The following is a 14,978-nucleotide window of genomic DNA, read 5'->3' as shown; positions in this document are numbered from 1 at the left end:
CTTGAACTTCCTTATTATAAGTGTTCAAGGATTTTAAATTCAGAATGGGTCTCACCGAACCGTCTGGTTTCGGTACCACAAACATTGTGGAATAGTAACCCCGTCCCTGTTGAAGGAGGGGAACCTTGATTATCACCTGCTGGAGGTACAGCTTGTGAATTGCCACCAGTACTACCTCCCTTTCCCTGGGAGCAGCTGGCAAGGCTGATTTGAGGTAACGGCGAGGGGGAATCGCCTCGAACTCCAGCTTGTATCCCTGAGATACAATTTGTACAGCCCAGAGATCCACTTGTGAGTGAACCCACTGGTTGCTGAAGTTTCGGAGACGCGCCCCCACCGCACCCGGCTCCGCCTGTGGAGCCCCAGCGTCATGCGGTGGACTTAGTGGAAGCGGGGGAGAATTTTTGTTCCTGGGAACTGGCTGCCTGGTGCAGTTTCTTTCCTCTACCCCTGCCTCTGGGCAGAAAGGATGCGCCTCTGATCCGCTTGCCTTTCTGAGGCCGAAAGGACTGTACATGATAATACGGTGCTTTCTTAGGCTGTGAGGGAACCTGAGGTAAAAAAGTTGACTTCCCAGCTATTGCTGTGGATACGAGGTCCGAGAGACCGTCCCCAAACAATTCCTCACCCTTATAAGGCAAAACCTCCATGTGTTTTTTAGAATCAGCATCACCTGTCCACTGCCGAGTCCATAATACTCTCCTGGCAGAAATGGACATTGCATTAATTCTAGATGCCAGCAGGCAAATGTCCCTCTGTGCATCCCGCATATATAAGACGACGTCTTTTATATGTTCTATGGTTAGCAAAATAGTATCCCTGTCGAGGGAATCAATGTTGTCTGACAGGGAATCAGACCATGCGGCTGCAGCACTACACATCCATGCTGAAGCAATAGCAGGTCTCAGTATAGTACCCGAGTGTGTATACACAGACTTCAGGATAGCTTCCTGCTCCGCAGGCTCCTTTAGGGTGGCCGTATCCTGAGACGGCAGTACCACCTTTTTTGATAAACGTGTGAGCGCCTTGTCCACCCTAGGGGATGTTTCCCAACGTAACCTGTCCGTTGGCGGGAAAGGGTACGCCATCAGTAACCTCTTAGAAATCACTAGTTTCTTATCGGGGCAACTCCACGCTTCTTCACACAATTCATTTAATTCATCAGATGGGGGAAAAGTCACTGGCTGCTTTTTCTCCCCAAACATAATACCCCTCTTGGTAGTAACCGGGTTAACATCAGAAATGTACAATACATTTTTCATTGCAGTAATCATGCATCGGATGGCTTTTGAAGACTGTGCATTTGTCTCATCCTCATCTACACTGGAGTCAGACTCCGTGTCGACATCTGTGTCTGCCATCTGAGCAAGCGGGCGTTTATGAGCCCCTGATGGCCTCTGAGACGCCTGGGCAGGCGCGGGCTGAGATCCCGGCTGTCCCAAGACTGCTGCGTCATCGAACCTTTTATGTAAGGAGTTGACACTGTCTGTTAAGACCTTCCACATATCCATCCAATCCGGTGTCGGCCCCGTCGGGGGCGACACCACACTTATCTGCCCCTGCTCCGCCTCCACGTAACCCTCCTCATCAAACATGTCGACACAGCCGTACCGACACACCGCACACACACAGGGAATGCTCTGACTGAGGACAGGACCCCACAAAGTCCTTTGGGGAGACAGAGAGAGAGTATGCCAGCACACACCACAGCGCTATATAACACAGGGATTTACACTATAATGAGTGATTTTTCCCAATAGCTGCTTATTATCCTATTTGCGCCTAAATTTATGTGCGCCCCCCCTCTCTTTTTTACCCTTCTTGTACAGGATACTGCAGGGGAGAGCCTGGGGAGCGTCCTTCCAGCGGAGCTGTGAAGAGAAAATGGCGCTGGTGTGATGAGGAAGAAGGCCCCGCCCCCTCAGCGGCGGGCTTCTCCCGCGTTTTGTATAGCTTAATGGCGTTTTTTTTTACACATATACAGTTTCCCAGACTTTATTGCTGCCCAGGGCGCCCCCCCCCCCCCCCCCCCCCCCCCCAGCGCCCTGCACCCTACAGTGACCGGAGTGTGTGGTGTGCAGTGGGAGCAACAAGAAGCACAAGCTAGCTGCAAGCAGGTAGGTTTGCTTCTCTCCCCTCAGTCCCACGTAGCAGTGAGTCTGTTGCCAGCAGATCTCACTGAAAATAAAAAACCTAACAAATACTTTCTTTTTAGCAAGCTCAGGAGAGCCCACTAGGAGCACCCAGCTCTGGCCGGGCACAGATTCTAACTGAGGTCTGGAGGAGGGGCATAGAGGGAGGAGCCAGTGCACACCAGATAGTACCTAATCTTTCTTTTAGAGTGCCCAGTCTCCTGCGGAGCCCGTCTATTCCCCATGGTCCTTACGGAGTTCCCAGCATCCACTAGGACGTCAGAGAAAACAGTATATACAGTAGTGTGCAGGGGATACCATGCAGGGAAAAAGCATTTTCAGCTTTAAAAATCTTCATCTGAACCAGAATTTTGGCTCCGTCAAAGGACACAACTTAGCACGCGTGTGTGTGGCTATACCCAGCCTAAATTAGGACACGTGCAGCAACCCCCCCCCCCCCCCCCCCCCCCATCCTGCCTCCATGTAACTCTGCTGACGCATTCAGCCACTTACTGGGGATGTACAAATGATCCGCTAATTCCCACAATTCCACCTCAGCATCGGGCCCAGTGTTAATAGATCCACCCGACTGGCTATATAATGACATAAGGGTCTTAGGAGAAATGTTCACATTAAGAGAAGATTTGCCAGCTGTTGGGATCCTGTCGGTCAGGATGCCGACGCCAGAATACCGACAGCTGGCAATGCCACCAGCCAGAATACCGGTGCTACAGGACTATTCCCACGACACCCATAGGGTAGGAATCGATCCTGTAGCGAACACAGCAAGCCACCGAGCCTGCAGCAGGGTGAGTGCAGCGAGCCCACATGGGGACTCTTTGCGCTCGCCCCGCTGCCGGCATACTGACAATATATCGGCATACTCGATATATTGACAGCCGGCATCCCGGCCGCTGGTAAATCATACTGAATCCATTGTATCATAGCACTGTATTGTACATATCTGTTACAGTTATATGTACTGTATGTGCAATTCTTCATGCTAAGGTGGGTACACACTGGCCGATATATCGGCCGTTCTTTTGAACCGCTGATATATCGCCAGTCCGTCGGCCAGTGTGCACGGCCGATACGTCTGTGAACTCCGTCGTTCACAGATGTATCGTGTCGGCCCCGCAGCACAGCCGACGGCCAATATATCTACCGATATATTGGCGCGTCGCTGTGTGTACAGGCGTATACATGCTGCGGCGGCCGGCAGTGATTGACAGCTGAACTGGGTGGGCGTGTGTACATGCCCGTCCAGTTCATGACGTCAGTCCCCGACGGATCGGGAAGTGTGTATGCACAGCACACTGCCCGATCCGTCCATAGATATATCTCCAGATCAATTGATCGGCAAATATACCTTCCAGTGTGTACCCACCTTTAGAGTATATCCCAGTCCCATCACATTGATACAGAAGGGAAGCCATGATTATTATTATTATCTACTTTAGCAGTCATAACTAACACAAATGACAAAAGATAGACTTGTCCAAGACATTTTCTCCAGTATTAACATTTATCCATTAGATCACCTGACTTAGAAGCGTGTCTGCAATGCTTGCTTTACTATGTGTTCTACTTTGGAATGCACCTTGGGCACAGTGGTCAGCGCACCTTAGGCACAGCCTCCAGTATTCCAGCACTTGCACCTACAAACACCTCGGGCATTTCAGACCTCATACATAACACTAATGCTGCGGCCAAGCCGTGTGCAGACTATTATTATCACCTTATCATTTCTAGACACAACCCATGTAATAAAGAACAGATGTAGCACCTCAATGTAACTGAAGACATTTCCCTGCTCAAACCAATTCATGCAAATGTAAACCATGTTGGTTTATAGCTGAGTAAAATGCTAAGTGAATCCTAAGCACTACTGTTTTGGTGATAGTAATTTATTTATTCTTGTGACCGTTTAATGCATGTTAACTCATAGGTATTTGCATATAAATAGTATGAGTCAGCCTGGTAACACATTTCTGTAGAAGCGTTTCCCAGACATTCAGACATGTAACTATAGAATGGCCAGAGTCCTCCATCCAGCTTAAAGAAGATAAGCACAGACAGCACTTATGTTTATATTCACAATTATGCAAACAGGTAGAGTACAGGTATTGTACTGCTACAAATAAACTGTTAAGGTGCGTACACACTGACCGGTATACCGGGCGTTCTATTGAATGGCCGATATATCACGGGTCCGTCGGACAGTGTTTCATTCACAGACCCATTGCGTCGGCCCTGCTGCACAGCCTACGTCCAATATATCGTTAGATATATTGGCACGTCGGTGTGTGTGTGTGCAGGTGGTCAGCCGACCGCTCGAACACAAGCTGCAGCAGCCGGCAGTGACTGACAGTCCCCGATGGATCGGGCAGTGTGTACGCACAGCACACTGCCCGATACGGTTTTAGATATATCTGCAGATCAATTGATCTGCAGATATATCTTTAGGTGTGTACCCAGCATTATGGCATATACTAAGACATGCCATATACTAATCTAAATAAAAGGGGGTTGGGTGGTCAATTTCTGAATACTCCTTGTCCTCCCATTTGGCATCCCAGGTGCTGGAATTTAAATGAGTATATCCTCCACACCCCAGGCAATTGCTGTTGTCAATAGCCCATTGATAAACCTATGATTATTTATGATGATCCAGTATTGTATATTGCCAATTCTGAGTTGCTCCAGTTATATAAACAGCCTTAACAAAGGAATTTTGAAGTAAAGGGACACTCATACTTTTCAATAGAACAGAACATAGTTACTACTCAGACGTCACTTTTTGTTCGGTTGTTGGTGATTTACAAGCCGATATACCAGCGTCTAGTAATGGTTAGAGGGCCGGGACTCTCGCATCTATACAGGACAAAAGTCTGCTTTGTTGACAGTTCCTTGGGTAGACATTAAAAGATGTTATTGAGGCTCTTAAATGAAGAATTGTATTAAATACAACCCTTATCTGCCGTAAATACAGTAATATCACTAGATAATGTTGAGCAGACTTCTTTCATATCTTGATACATTTTACATTGAAGTTAAAATATTTTTGTTCTACCTTTCCAAAGCACAATAATGGATATCAGCAGCTGCAGGAAAAAAAAGTGTTTCTCGTGGCTAAAAAATAAAAATTCTGAAAATGGGCAGTGTCATACATTCTCCCGACCTTGGAGATCACACATGACCTTGCTACATTATATGTGGTTGTAAATCAGTATTACTGCGAGATGTAATCAAAGTTAACAGTACAGAAATGGACCTTGGTGAAAGCTGGCTGCTATAATATTTTCTCTTAAATGTAATAATTGGAAACACCCAGATCTAAGAATAAAGTTATTAGACTATTGTTTAATAAACATTCCAAAACATTTTAAACAATTGGCAGTTCAATAAACAAACATTGGATATCCAAGTTACTCATAAAGTGTGTTTGTGTTACAAATCAAAGGGGGAGATTTGATAAAGTTCGGTTTTATGAAAGTGGAGGTGTTGCCCATAACAACCAATCAAATTCTAGCTATCATTTTCTAGAACCAAATAAATGGAACCAGAATCTGATTGGTTGCTATTGGCAACACTTCAACATTAGTAAACCTGCACTTTAATAAATGCACCCCCCAGGACTTACAAGTCTTACAATTCACTTCATACATAGCAACTGAATTCTTCAGCAAACAATTGGTGCACTAAAAGCAATGTTACACAATGCTTTATTCTACTAAAAAGACGTAGTATATGCAGCATATGACTTTCAAACAATATTTTGGGTGACTTGCCCTTAAAAACAAAAGGTTAAGTTGTCATTGGAGGGGTTCTGCACCTAAATATAAGAAGTAATGATGTTCTGCCTATGGGAGTAGTGTTCTGCCTATGGGAGAGCATGCTGCCCCCTCCGCAATCTAGTAAAAGAAATAATTGGGGCCTGGTCAGGTTGCCGCCAGCTGTAATCATTGCAGGCTATTGCTATCTTAGCTCCCTTTGCTGTTTCAATGTGACAAATGGCTCCCTGGGAATGTGGCCTAGGTAATACTGTCTAAGCCACATTTATATGGGGCAAAATGCCAAATCCAAGTTAACCTGAACTGGGAGCAAATGCTCAAAATAACAGACATGTGCCATCACCGAGCCAGCAGGAACCTGCTCTGGTTCTTCAACGCACTGCAAAAGCACCAATGCTTCCCTATGCTCATATCCAGCACAAGGTTGCTTTATGCAGTCAGGTTGAGAACTGCCTTAAATCATGGGACATTATGTTTTGCATATATTACACTGTGGGACCACAGATTTCCATCATCTGTTGGTCCAGGATGAGATTCCAGGGAAATCCTAGATGAGTTAGCACATGTAAGCTGTTGCAGAGTATTATGACATTCAGATGACTCCACTGTCAGTCGTTCACAGGAAACTCTTTTCTCAGAAGGATCTGTGTCAGACATCCTGCTCATCACGAACAATCCAGCCATCCTCTCAGACATTCTGCTGCACAGATGCTCGAGTGGGCTTCTGTTGTGGAAGTATTGCAGAACATACTAAGGCTTTCAAGATCTAAAACCCAAATGTGTTTTACTAGCAGTAATTGGGTGCCGTCACTGGGCAGGAGACGCAGCTTTTTATGAATCACTGCAATCTGGAAAACTGAAAATCAGTTTAATCATTGCGGCATAGACTTAAGCAATATTTAAGGCTGCAGCATTTATGAATGATATACAATGTGCCATGTAATCAACCCTATTTCTTTGTAGGTTCTTCTGCTATCCAAGACTTTAGACATTCATATGTCGTACGTAAGAAAACTACAAATGGAGAAGGAAACGGAAATACTAATAGGAACACTGATGCTAAAGTATTGTTACGCTTATCACTTTCACTAAATAATATAACAAACAATTCCAAAACATGGACAACTTTTTGATTAGTCTCATTAGAGAAGTTTGTGATTAATTAGACAGTATTGCATGTACTTAACTGGAAACGGCAAAAGTTACAAATGTGTATAAATCACTTATTCTAGCATCCAGGCACATCAGCGTATTGTAAGCTGAATCTCCTACAGGTGGATGAGTGACTGCATATAACATACAATCATTGAAACATAATTTCTACTGATTATGTCCCCTGTGAGGTGTGCAATGTGTAATGATTTAGTAAAGTACTACTACCCAGCCCTCTAAGTGCTGATGCTTGGAAAAATACATTCAATAATTCTTTCAGCTTATACATACAGAGAAAAGCTCCTGCTTTTTACCAAGTGTAGAATTTACAAGGTAATAATATAAATTTCACAGCTTTGTGCTTCACTGCTACCTGCAGAAACAGTCTGCAATATTAATATATCAAACACTACTTAACAATATTATAAAAATGCTGTCAATCATATAACACTTCAATCGAAAACAAACATACAAACACTGATGGTGAAAACAGCGGTGCAACAAACGTGTGTATCAAATAAAAGGTCAATAGCCCTCTACGGACTCCGTAAACAGGAGTTTTACTGTAAGAAATCTAGAGATGTTATTGTAAATGTATGAGCTTTGGTACATCCCTGTGACTTTGGCAAGCCCACTGGTGTTTTGGCTTAATCCCACTCCTGGACCTTGCTTTTCTTAGGCACATTTACTTTACTATGTATCCTACATTGTCTCTTTTGTATTTTATATCTTTTTCTGCCTTTGGTTCACAGGTAGCCTGACATCCACCTTCTCACCGGTAGGCTGCCCTCCCTTTTACAGGTAGCCTGCTGCCCTCCCTCTCACCGGTAGCCTGCTGCCCTCCCTCTCACCGGTAGCCTAGTGCCCTACCTCTCACCGGTAGCCTGCCGCCCTCCCTCTCACCGGTAGCCTGTTGCCCTCCCTCTCACCGGTAGCCTACCGCCCTCCCTCTCACTGGTAGCCTGCTGCCCTCTCTCTCACAGGTAGCCTGGTGCCCTCCCTCTCAGCAAAACTTATTGGATCTCACTGTAGTCTTCAGACTTGTGTAATTGCTGCAATGGTTTAAGAACCAGGCTTAAACGTTGTCCACCAGGCTACAGACTTACACTTACATTGGGATTACCGTACAGGCATTTGTACTGTCACAACCTGCCAGATACACCTTAAAATGTTCCATGATAGCAGAATAGTGTTGTAAAATAAATATTTAGCTTAACAGATCCCAAAAACAACCAGAAAAAAAAAAAACTTAAAAAAGTGATCAACTGTTCAGTTGTCATAAAGAAACAGTGTAAGGGAAAAACTGGCATCACTCTGTGAGTGGAACACTATGATGGTCATGTCCAGATAATAAAAAAACGCTAAGTCCTTAAACACTGATTGTGCGGCTCACTGATGAGTGCCCTTAATAAATGGTCCTATTCCTTCTGTGTAGGAAGTAGTGAGGAAGAGGCCAGGGTATGAAGGACTGAGAGTAGAACCTGCATATTGAATCCAGGGCTGCGGAGAAAGGACTTTGGAATTGTTGGCAAAAAGTCACTGAGATCATGCATTACTGCTACGGCATCAATGTACGATTCCACTATTGAATTCCTGAAAGAAGCTGGTGTCTTTATAGCATGCTTAGCTAAAAGAGCAGCATTTGGACAAAGTGTTTTGGCAGTAAGCGCATCTGAAGGCAAACCATATAGAGAAATAAAACTTATCAACATTCTGGACAGAAGAAATGCAGCAAATTCTACTTTATGGCCATCGGACACCTGAGCCGCATGTTTGTGAAACTCCTCAATGGTTTCTTTCACATGGACAATCTGAAATAGTTCCTTTTTCAACTGTGGAGAAGATACATGATCCAGTGGAAATTTCCCAGCAGAATCTTTTTGCTCTAAAAGCACTGGTCCTAAAAACAAACAAAGATTTTTGTTAAAGCGGCATCTATTTTATGGAAACAGTAATGTACTTCATATTAAAACACCTGCTTTCAATGCAAAGAGGAAATTAAAAATAAAATAAATAAATCAGAAAACAGTTTCCACATGAAAACGACTTCAAATAGTAGCATCGCTCATACAGTATGATCCTGTTTACCACCGATATTAAAGACAGTTGAAGTCTAACTACAGTACATAATTATAGATTCTCAAAGAATACAGCTCTAATATGGTAATGCAGCACGGTGCGTCATGCCTCCTGCTGCATTATTGATCCGAACTGCTTCCTGCAATATCATCTCTTCTCCGATGCCATCAACCAGCTGCGCGATGGGTGGCCACCGCAGGAGCTATCAAGGGGCCAGCAAATCGCCATCCTCTGACAAAGATCCTGGCCTTGTCTCTCTCCTGCAACGGTGGTGACACACCTCCGTTCTGGTAAACGGAGGCCACTGCAGACCCCTCCCCTGCAACCTACAGTAACTATTCAGTACTGTATACCTCCCAACAGTGGAGCATTTGGGGGGATCATTCTGCTGCTGTGATCCCCCAACTAGCACCAAACAACTCTCCCACCACGGTATACTGCGGGACTGTCCCACTGCATGCGGGACAGTTGGTACTGTACAACTGCTTATATACACAATTCATGTAAATGATGAAGTTTATTATAAGGCATGCATTTCCCAATATCCTATTTATACCCCTTTCACACCACACAAATAACCCGGTATCGACCCGGCATATTGGTGGTGTGCTGGGTGATGTAGAGGAAACCAAGAAATATCAAATGTGGGTATAGATGATGAGTGTTGAAGGCTGCCATAATTGGCTGCTAGCCCAGGCGTGTGCTCTTACTGTTACATTTTTATTATCTGAATACATCAGGGGTGGGGAACCTTTTTTCTACCAAGGGCCATTTGGATATTTATAAAATCCTTCGGGGCCATACAAAAATTATCAACTTAAAAATTAGCCTGCCCCCAGTAGTTATGCCCCCAGTCACTTGTTATGCCCAATTAGATTTGCCTCCAGTTAGTTGTTATGACCCATTAGATATGCCCACTGTCAGTTGTTTTGGCCCATTAGATATGCCCCGTCAGTTGTTATGCCCCATTAAATATGCCCCCTGTAGTTATGCCCCATTAAATATGCCCCTGTAGTTATGCCCCATTAAATATGCCCCCTAGTAGCGCCGCTTACACACACACACACGTTAAAAGGAAAAAAAAACACAATACTCACCAGCCCTGCTCCTGCTTCCGAACCGCTGCCCTCCCTCTCCTCGGAACTATGGGAGAGATGTCATGACATCTCTCCCATAGCGCCGCACAGCCACACATGTACACTGCCTGAGCCAGAAGCTGGAGCTCAGGAGTGTGCTCCTGCGTCTGGCTGCTGCTGAGGAGCCGGGGCGCCTGCTGGTGGTAAAATCTCAGCGGGCGCTCTGTATCTCCTCTCGTTTAGGTGAGCCTGGCCGGCCGGATCAAGTGGCTTTGAGGTCTTTATACGGCCCTCGGGCCTGAGGTTCCCCACCCCTGGAATACATAGTAAAGTTGTTGTTGTTGTTGTAGTAACAGCCATGAAATATTTATTATACAATATAAAGCATAGCATGATCACACCAGTTGTGTCCGCTTGAATTTCTTCAGTGCCGTCGCTGCATGCTATACATTAGGAACCGGCTTTCCCCGTTTTCCTCCGGAGGGCACCGGCCATTTCTAACCACTATACCTGCATACAGGACTTGGGAGTGCCGTAAATTGTCTATTATACAATATAAATAAATAATATCCTGAGTCATGACACGGCATGGCATGACTAGTAGGGCTGCTTAACGTGACTGCAGCAAGCATGTAGGAGGACACATTTGTATGTTCCTTATACTGTGCACAGCACCTGCAAATACAATCATAGAGGGGATATCTCATAGTGTAGTATTGTGAATTTATTAAACAGAGTATTTTGTAATACATTCACAATACTACACTATGAGATATCCCCTCTATGATTTTATTTGCAGGTGCTGTGGACAGTATAAGGAACATAAGTATTGAAAGACGTCACAATGGAGTGGAAACGTCACAGACTACATTTCCTATTAGACAAGGACTTCCATTTGCTTAAGTGACTATTATGGGACCAGTGTTGCTTTGTTGGAAACTGTTACTATATACCTGAGTGATATAAACGCCTTATGTGAAGTATTTAATGTTGCTGCTGTGCTGGAGTTGTGCACCATGAAGTCATTAGAATACGCTGGCTGTTATAGCCAGGTAACCTAGTAACCATACATTAAGCACTGGATTAGTCATGCTATAAAACAGCTTACATGGCACTGTTAGCATCTACTATGGGAATATTGGTCAGTATCCCCCCTGTAAGGGAGTTTTGAGACATGAGTGGTCCCTGGTGCCATAATTCATTTCTAATTAAATCACTGGTAAGATGGCACTGGTAGGACACTGTAATGAGGGGGGAGCGGAAAGGGCTCACCTCGACTCAGTGGGCCTGGTGCACTTCGTTATATATACACATCATTGGCCACCTGTTCTTCCCAAGTGTACAGCATCATCTGAACACAGTATGTTTGGATCTCAAATTTCCCAAAAATATTAATTTTTTATACCTATGTACTGTAGGATTGCAAATTTCTGTATTATTCATCCAAAACACCTACGCCTTACCTTATCGCTGCCATCTGCTACGTCACTGCCAGTTTCTGGGCTCTGCACCTACAGATGGGTCCTCAAACATCTTCGCTGCAATCACACCAAACAGTCCCTCCTGGCATGCCAGGTCCCATGAGACTCTGCTAAAACTCTGGGTCTCTTTTTCCTAAATTGTACAATGCAGCGGCCGCGGCTATTTTCTATGCCAAGTTCTTTTGTACTTCATACACAGACTCCGTCACACACAGATACAGAAGTGTTGCATATCAAGTTATCAGCACAGTCTCCTGGTGCGTCCTAGTCGCATTGTGTAGCGATTAAGATGCATTTTCAGCAAAAAAAAAGGTGCCCAAGGCTAAAAGAGTTGCACGGGACCCGTCAGGTCACTCGCGCCAGGCATCTCCCGCTGCATGGTGTACTGAGGCTAGATGTACGAGGACACATCTGTATTATGAGTGCAGACAGAAACAGGGGTCAGAGATTCAGGATGGGAGGAAACCGTGATAAATTGTCAGTACCACCATTTCCGCATAGAATTATGAATCACTGGATTTGTGAAAGTGCAATGCTCTTCAACAGCTGAATACCTGTGCTTCCCTACAGAATCTCAAGTATTTCCGTGCATATAACTTTCATTTTGAAGGACTTTCTGGTAAACTAATTAGACTTACAACAAGACATGGTCCGCCCGCCGCACCTCCAGAAGGGCCTTCATCAGATTGATGGTGTCAAAAGGTTGGCGCTGAGGAAAATAATCTGCCTCCTTCTCTGCCCCATCCCGCCTCTGATGCTGCCCTGCTCAGTGCTGTAAATGCTGGGACAACAGGCCAAGCTCCGGCTGCTGTATGTTGAATGGTTCCGGTATGAATGGTCGACCATGTTATGGTCGACAGTCATTAGGTCGACCACTATTGGTCGACATTGACATGTTCGGCATGGACACATGGTCGACACATGAAAATGGTCGACACATGAAAGGTCGACACATGAAAAGGTCGACATGAGGTTTTTTTCTTCTTTTTTTGGTGTCGTTTTTTGCGTAAAGTGACTGGGAACCCCAATTAGTGCTCCGGTACCACTTCGCTCGGCACAGATTACCGTTCCAATCGTAGTACACGTGGATCGTAAAGTATGGAAAAGTTCCCCAAAAGAAAAAAAAGTTAAAAAACTCATGTCGACCTTTCCATGTGCCGACAATTTTCATGTGCCGACCATGTGTCCATGTCGACCATGTCAATGTCGACCAATAGTGGTCGACCTAATGACTGTCGACCATAACATGGTCGACCATGTGAACGGATACCATGTTGAATATGTAAGGTTTGCAGGGATAGGCTGACTCTATTCCAAAGGGCCCTAGGTCGCCTTGCTCTGCTTCTCAATCACTGCCATCTGTCTCCCGCCACCCACCTGAGCTGCCGCTTCTCAAGGGACTCAGAGCAGCATTCTCCCCGCACTGCCGTGATGTCAGGTCTCTGAGTGCCGGCGGCGCCTGTCTCCTGCCGCCTCTGCAGGGGACTCTGGAGCGCTGCCGCCAGCTCCCGGGTCTCTGCCTCTCTCTACCTTGACTAGGCCTGCCTGGAATGTGCCCTGAATGCCGGATCACCCCCCCCGCAATTCGAAAGAGGCGCGATTACGTCAGACGTCTGTCCCTGTCCTGGCTTACTCGATCTCCCACACTGAGCCCCGCCCAGCGCTACGAGGAGCTGCTAGCTTTGAGAAGAGGGCACTTGGGCAGGCTGCACAGTTTTCCATCCCCTTTGAGTTTGTGAGTTAGCAACACTGCAGTGCCACATATGTATATAGAAATTTTATTTTTCACCCCTTCTCACCCCCCATGCTGATGGGGGCTGAACTTGGACTGAAACGGCATCGGGCGTGTCACTATTTATCTCAGCGAGCCCGAAAACTATTTTTAAATGTCACCCCCTTCCCACCCCCACCCCTAGTGGTGCTAGGGGTGTCTTACCCCCACAGTATTTTTTTCCAGAGTGTAAGTCATGTGTGTAACAAGTTTGGTGTAAATTGCTCCAGGTTCCAGGGTTATGCTAGAACATACACACATACATACATTTTTATAGATATAGATTGTGCGATTACGGACTCTTAACAAGGGCATAGGGGAGTGTAAACATGATTCATGCTGTGCAATTGATAGTATACTCTTCTTTCAGATTAATTCCAGTTATAGTTTAGTATATCTCTGGTGAAATCCTAACACATACATCCCTACTGAACGTCTACCACTTGTGTGTCACAGGAACCTAGAATTCCCACAAAAACTCCACTGACTAACAATATCGTTTAATCCAGCCATTAATATGTCTTCTTATTTATAAAGAGGCAAATATAGTTTATTATTCATTTTACAAACCTGTCTGATGACCTCCTTATTAGAACAGAACAGAGTGCTATAATCTGCAAGTGGCTTATTAATGCTGGTCCAGCATACCAAGTACTAAAGCAATCTTCATTATGCATTCTTTTGCAAGGTTATATGCTCTGTCCAAGCTCTACATAAGCATTGCACATGAAAAAAATACAGCACCAAATATATTATATAAGACCTTTATATATCCACAATGACTTTCTAAAGCAGTTCTCTAGCAGCAGCAGCAGCAGATCACTGGACATGTGACACAGCCAGTGATGGGTCTGGATAATGCCAGCCCTGCTGTGTGAACCTGATGCATAACAAGCTCCTGTAGCCCACCTCCCATTAGACAAGAAAATCATCCACTATTCATTCTCCACATAAACCCTGTAAAGAAAAACAGACGGCAGCACTTCTGCAGAGACATTTCCTACAGAGGAGTGAAGTCTAATTTAGTATTGGCGGCTGCATCACTGAGACTGATTGAAGTGCGGCCAGGTATTGGCTTTGTATGCCTCTGTTGATATATAAAACACCTAGGAGACAGACAAACACACTTCTATAAATACCAAGCATGAGGAGCGATCAGGACGGCTATAGACACTGATTTATCTATTATATAAACACAGAGTGGCCTTTAGAGGGCAGGATAAGCCTGCAGAACTCTATGCTAGGCTCCACTGGGATGATTTAAATGTAATACAATGTGGTGGATTGTAGCCTATGGGTGATTTTCACCCATATTACTGTATATAGTAATACAATAGGTTAACAAGCACAATTAAAGTATTGTTTACAAGTTGAAACAATAAAATAACAACAGTGCAACATACAGTAGCCGCTGTACACCAATCCCTTCTAACTGTAATTTGTCATACTGTAGTTGGTGCACTTACAGTATCAATTATTTGACACTTAAAATT

The 14,978-nt window shown here is 44.8% G+C and overlaps 1 protein-coding gene across 4 annotated transcripts in view; it reads right to left on the bottom strand.

The window, feature by feature from the left end:
* Positions 1 to 5,475: 5,475 nt before the first annotated feature.
* The window catches only part of SLF1 (SMC5-SMC6 complex localization factor 1), a 382,477-nt gene continuing 372,974 nt past the window's right edge, over positions 5,476 to 14,978 (bottom strand). For all 4 annotated transcript variants that reach the window (XM_063964017.1, XM_063964013.1, XM_063964015.1 and 1 more), the window contains exon 18: positions 5,476 to 8,978. In XM_063964017.1, coding sequence (XP_063820087.1) covers positions 8,497 to 8,978 — 482 coding nt within the window. In that variant the 3' untranslated portion in view covers positions 5,476 to 8,496. The remainder of the gene's footprint in view (positions 8,979 to 14,978) is intronic.

This window comes from Pseudophryne corroboree, chromosome 1 (genome assembly GCF_028390025.1).
Source record: "Pseudophryne corroboree isolate aPseCor3 chromosome 1, aPseCor3.hap2, whole genome shotgun sequence".
NCBI classification, from domain to species: Eukaryota; Metazoa; Chordata; class Amphibia; order Anura; family Myobatrachidae; genus Pseudophryne; species Pseudophryne corroboree.
Note: the sequence above shows the minus strand (reverse complement) of the source record. Positions and strands in the feature narration are given on the sequence as shown.